Raw genomic sequence first — 6,368 nt, forward strand, 5'->3', positions numbered from 1 at the left:
GAGCCAGGAGTTTGAGGTTGCTGTAAGCTAGGCTGACGCCACGGCACTCTAGCCCGGGCAACAGAGCAAGACTCTATCTCCAAAAAACAAAAAACAAAAAAACCCATTAATGTATATACCAAGTAGAAATACATTGTGTAGAAAACAATCGAAGAACCTTCTGATTAGTATTTTCACCATTTCAATACCACACACAGAGGCTGAAAGGATTCTGGCTGTGTCAGGCCTAAGGGATATACAATTTTGAATGTGAGTAGGCCCAAGAAATATATTCTTGTTTTACAAAGCCCTGAGAAGTCAAAACTAACTTAGACTTTGTCTTGAAAGCCTCAGGAAGCCTCCTGGTCTCAATACGCTGGGGGCAAATCCTTCAGTCTGCCTTAGAGCCACTTCCTCACCTCCTCAAACAAACCTCTGAAGGATCATCCATGCCTAAAATGCCCTCTTAAAGTCGGGTCCAAACTGATGCACACAAGAGTCTGGAGAAGTAGGAATTACTATAATTTGCCCTTTTCCACTCTATTCCTTGATATTCAAAAGAACTTGCCTCCTGAATATGTTTTCTTTGTTAAAGCTTCCCTGAATTTAAGACCCAAACTAATGGCTGAAGGGAACAATGATAAAAAAGTAACAAATATTTTCACAACACCCCCTTAGCCACTTCCAGAAGCTCTACTGCTTACACAAAAAAGTAACCAATTTATCACTATATAAGGGAGGGCAATATTCTTATTTACTTACATGTAAATGAGAGAAATCCACAGTCCCAAGTGTGACTGGGAGAGGGGAGGTCAAGGCATCTAAAAATATCATTACTGTCTCTCACTTCCTCAAACTTCAGATAAGAAGTGGTCATTCCTAAAAGTACCACAGGGTAAAGTCAAAGGAATCCAAGATCCCTGCCCATGCCTAACAACTACCAAACACTGACAGGCTTCACGGAGCTGTAGACCTCAAAATGAATACCTTTCTAAACTAGTCTATCTTTTCATTCATTCAACAAATAGTAAGCAACTACTAAGGGCGAGGCACTAAGTACCAACCATATTCTAGGACACATTGTAGTGAACAGGCCTGACAAAGCCTTTGCCCTAGTGCTATGGTCCTCAATGGGGGAAAGTACAGAACTGAAGAGGGTGCTCCAAAAATCTGGGAGGCAGGGGAAGTGTTTTTCGCTGTTTCCTCACATCTTCTAAGGAAGTCAGTCCTGAATATTTACATAAAGGGGAAGTTAAAATAGATTTATTATAAACAAGCAGTTACATCGAAACTTTGAAAACCAATGACTCAGCAGAACTTAAATTCCAAAAGTAGGGGGAACAAATAGATGAAAATTTAATTTCAAAATGTGGTAAATACTACGAAAAAAATAAAGGTGATATGAAGTAGGGGTGATCTAATACAAATTGGGTTCTCAAGGGAAGGCCTCACTGAAAACTACATTACGTATAAGTGAACATTAACTGTTGTTCTCAAACCATACATAACCAAAAGTACAATAAAGTAAAAACTGTTTAATAGTAATTCTCATCAATACTATAATTCATGATATTAACCTGCTGTTATTAACTAACGAATACAATTGTCCACAGTCCTTTAGGAAATCAACAACAGGCAGCAAAACCTTAGTTACCTCAAGACTTCAAGACTGGCCTCTAAACAAAAACTGAAGCTGCCTTCACCACGCTGGCTCAGGCTTTGGTGATCACTGTTCACAAAACTAATGCAGCTAAACAAAAGAGAAAGATTCATACCCCCCGGGTTGCTGAGCTCAACCTGCTCCGGCACACTAGAGTAAGCAGAGGTTTTCGCCAGGGGTGCGTGGGCTCCGAGGAGCGAGGCCCGGGACCCCAGCCAGGCCTGGGCGCGCGGGCGCCGAGGGGAGACGGCGGGGGCGTGGCGGGCTAGGTGCCTGCCTTTGTTGTCCCTCGTGGCGCGCGGAGGGGGAGGGGTGGCCCGAGGCCCGCGGAGGCCAGCAGCCGCCTCCGGCCCCCGTCGCGTGGGCTCCCTGATCCCGCGGGCGCGTGAACCCACCTTCTTATAGTGCTTGCCCAGCCAGACCCGCACCGAATCCAGCTGAGACACCGTCTCAGGGCTCTCCCAAAACTTGCTGGCCGGGCCACCGTCCTTCCGCCGATAAACGGCCAGGCCCGCGGCCGCTGCCGGAGCCCCCGAGCCCGCGGCGCCCGCTGCCGCTCCCGGCCCGCCGCCGCCCGCTGCCGCGGCCATAGTCGCCGTCCGTCGTCCCCACCGCCTGGCCTGCCCCGGCCCTCGCGGCGTTTCCCGTTCGCACCCGTGCGCTCGCGCGTGCAGCCGCCACCGCCGCCTCCCGGCCCCGCCCAGCCAACCCCCTTCCGGCGCGGATGCCCGGCCCCGCCCCATCTCGGGACCGGCGCCGTAACCGTCTCGCGCCCGCGTACACGCATGCGCAGCACTCGCTACGGTGTGCCACGGCCGAGCACCTTTACCCGCCTCTTCCGCCCGTCGCTGCAGGCTGCGAGCCCTACCCGCTACTTAGTGCCTGCATCTGCACTTCTGGCTCTTCGCTGGTTTCCTACGTCCGGTCGTTATCGGTGAACAGCTGCTAGCCGGTTCTGTGTGATCGCCTGCCACCACCGAAGGGAAAAGGCCTGGTGTGAGAAGTGCTGAGGGGAACGCCCGTTTAGGGTGTGTAGTGCTGGCCGAGGGACCCACACGCAGGGTGGGACTCTGTGCCCGCCCCTGTTTTCCCTCAGACCCTCTACCCGAAGTGGCCGCGTCGGCCTTTGTAAACATCCATCTGCGACGCCAGTACCTCGGAGCTGCTTGGGCTTCACAGATGTTCGGTCCCCTCATGGCTCCAGCCACTGGAGCTCATTCCTGCCGCAGGGCCCGTGCACCGCTCTTCCTTGAAACGGCAACAGGTCTTCTCTTTTGATTTTCACTTACGAAGCACATTCAGATTCATTACTTAAAAGCCGATTCCTGAGGATACGGTGCTGACCATCTAATCGCACCCACTCGACATTTTCTGCTTAGCACTCACCATGACCTGGTATTTTTCTTGTTTATTTTCGTACTTAATCTTCCACATAAATTACGTGAGAACCTAATCTTTACAAGTATTAATATATCCTCAGCACCGGAAACAGGGCTTGTTATCTAGTAGATGTTCAATAAATAATGATGAGTAAATCAATGGCCTACAAAAAGGCAGAAAGGTTTTAAATTATTGACAAAGTATGTTGGCCATATGAAGTTACGAACATAATGCTTAAATGATCTGAGAGCAGCAAGTGACTAATTGCTTGTGAGAAAGTCTGGTGAGTTTTTGAGACCTTTTAAAAATGAATAGAATGTGATTATGGAGTGCTGTAGTTTGAATGTGTCCCCCAAAGTTCATGTGTTGGAAACTTATCCCTCAACACAATAGTGTTGACAGAGGGGACCTTTAAGAGATGATGAGATCGTGAATGCCCTTATTACAGGAGTGGTTTAGTTATCTCAGGAGTGGGTTCCTGATAAAAGGATGAGTTCAGTCCCCTTCCCCTTTCTTCTTCCTCCCCCATCTCTCTCCCCCTCCCCATCTCTTCCCTTCCACCTTCTGCTATGAGATGTCACAGCATGAAGGTCCTCACAAGATGCTAGCACCTTGATATTGGACTTCCAGCCTCTAGAATTGTGAGAAATAAATTTCTTTTCTTTGTAAATGACCCAGTCTCTGAAAAATAGACTGAGACAGGGAGGAAAGGAAGCTCCAGACAGAGGTATGAAAACAACTAAACAAAGGCATTGAACTCTGAAAGCATGTTTGCTGAAACTCCTTAAGCCCATGTGGTAGAAGCAGAAATTGGCAGTGAATTTCGACATTATCTGTAAGCCCTGGGAAACCAGCTTTAACAGAGGGAATGACAAGATCAGTCTTACATATTAGGAAGATAACGATTACAGCAGTGTGAACAATAGATTACAGAGAAAAGACTGGAGAAAGATGACATGATAAACAGTCTAGGGCACAGATGATGACAATAAAATATGAGTAAGTTATGAATCATGCCCTCTAGGAACTTATGCTCTAGAAATAATGGTAATAGCGGGTGTTTATAGAGCATTTATTATGTGCCGTGCACTGTGCTAAGTATACCTACATTACTGCAGATAAGGAAAATGAGGCACAGAGAGGTTAAATAACTTGCTAGCAAGTAGTAGAGTCAGGTTTTTGAACACAGGAATCAGACCCAGGAGTACTACTCCCCCCACCCATTCCCAAGTCAATAACATGAATAAAGCTACGAAAGCAGCTGTACCTGGTTGTCAGGTACAGTGACTTCTGCCTATACTCCCAGCTACTCTGGAGGCTGAGGCAGGAGGATCACTTGATCCCAGGAGTTCAAGGCTGCAGTGAGCTATGATCACACCACTGCACTCTAGCCGAGGCAATAGAGCAAGACCCTGTCTCAAAAAAAAATTTTTTTTTTTAGTGTATATTTCCTACAGACAAGTATATATTGTTCCTGTTGATGTGGTGTGGGGGGAAAAAGTATATTGTATACTCTTACATGATCACAATATAATCTAGGAAATTAATATTGATATTATCCTCAAACCCCATTCAAGTTTTTCCTGTTGCCCCATAAGGATCCTTTATGGCAAAAGTTTCCACTTCAGAATCATGGATTACATTGAATCAAATTTCAAGTCTCTTTCAATCTAGAACAGTTCCTTAGTCTTTCTTTAGCTTTTACAACATTGATACTTTTTCCCCCACAGGCTTGTTCTCTGAATGATACTTGAAATATTACAAGCCAATTATTTTGTAAAATGTTACTCAATTCAGGTTTGTCTAATGTTTCTTCACATTGTTTGTTTTGTTTTTTATGGGGGTTTTTTGAGACAGTCTTGCTCTGTCGCCCTAGGCAACAGAACGAGACCCTTTCTCTAAAAAAAAAATAATAATAAAACAAATTAAAAAAAAATTTTTTTTTTTGAGACAGAGTCTCACTCCTTTGCCTTGGCTACAGTGAGTGCCGTGGCGTCAGCCTAGCTCACAGCAACCTCAAACTCCTGGGCTCAAGCAATCCTTCTGCCTCAGCCTCCCGAGTAGCTGGGACTACAGGTATGTGCCACCATGCCCGGCTAGTTTTTTCTAGATATTTTTAGTTGTCCAATTAATTTCTTTCTATTTTTAATAGAGACGGGGTCTCGCTCTTGCTCAGGCTGGTTTCAAACTCCTGAGCTCAAACAATCCGCCCGCCTAGGCCTCCCAGAGTGCTAGGATTACAGGCGTGAGCCACCACGTCCGGCCTAAAAAAAAAATTTTTTAAATCTACCCACAAGGAAAGGCCTAAGCCAAATAACTTTACCACTGAATTCTACCAACCATTTAAAGAATAATTAATGCCATCACCATCAAATTGGTATTAACTGATCAACACATAAGTACACATATAAGAATAACATCTATTGGATGTTGGGCAGGGGAAAGGGGAGAGAGGGGAGGAGGGGACGGGTATATGCATACACAAAGAGTGCAATGCCCACCGTCCAAGAGATGGACACACCTGAAACTCGGACTTGGGAGGGGAGGGGGGGCAAGGGCAACATACGTAACCTAAACATCTGTATCCCCATAATATGCTGAAATAAAAAAAAAAGAATAATTAATGCCAATTCTTTACAAACTCTTCAAAAATAGGAGGGAATTCATTTATGAGGCCAGTATTACCCTAATACTAAAACCAGACACACAAGAAATCACACACACACAAAAAAGGTACAGATTAATATCACCCACAAGTATGGATACAAAAATCCTAAACAAAATGCTAACAACCAAATCTTGGAACATATAAAAAGAATTATACACCATAACCAAATTAGATTTATCCCAGAGCCTCAGAGTTGGTTTAACATCTGAAAATCAATTGATGTCATTGTTTTAAGGATACCTGGGATTTGTTTCAATCAGGTATGGTAAGACACACAGACACAGAAATGACTGTCATGAGAGAGAAGTCTGTTATACTCACAGATTACTAGAAAAGGGAAGCCTGCAAACCACACAAGGCCACACAGGGAAGCACCAGGGTCAGTCAGGAGTCTAAGGATAGTGACAGGAAACATGCTCAAGAGCCTTTACTATGGTTTCTGCAGGAAGAGCAGGCAGGGTAAAAGGAGACTTAGGATGGGCTGGTGTGAATAATTTAAGCAACCTCTGGCGCATAGAGGCTTTCCCTAGTTGTCTGGTACCTGTCCCTAGGTGGTTAGGGCAGGAGCATAGTGGCCCAGACTGTGAGAGCCTGATAAAGGAAATGGTTGAGGGTATGGGTTCTGGATTGGTTGATTTACATATGAAAGGCATCCTCACTAGCAAGTCTATAGCTATCTCT

General features: G+C 45.4%; 1 protein-coding gene across 1 annotated transcript in view; it reads right to left on the reverse strand.

The window, feature by feature from the left end:
• The window catches only part of SMARCC1 (SWI/SNF related, matrix associated, actin dependent regulator of chromatin, subfamily c, member 1), a 193,094-nt gene extending 190,776 nt beyond the window's left edge, over positions 1-2,318 (reverse strand). Inside the window, exon 1 of the mRNA XM_012638213.1 lies at positions 2,035-2,318. Coding sequence (XP_012493667.1) covers positions 2,035-2,229 — 195 coding nt within the window. The 5' untranslated portion in view covers positions 2,230-2,318. The remainder of the gene's footprint in view (positions 1-2,034) is intronic.
• Positions 2,319-6,368: the final 4,050 nt, after the last annotated feature.

Source organism: Propithecus coquereli, unplaced genomic scaffold, assembly GCF_000956105.1.
Source record: "Propithecus coquereli isolate 6110/MARCELLA unplaced genomic scaffold, Pcoq_1.0 Scaffold1, whole genome shotgun sequence".
In the NCBI taxonomy this organism is placed as follows: Eukaryota; Metazoa; Chordata; class Mammalia; order Primates; family Indriidae; genus Propithecus; species Propithecus coquereli.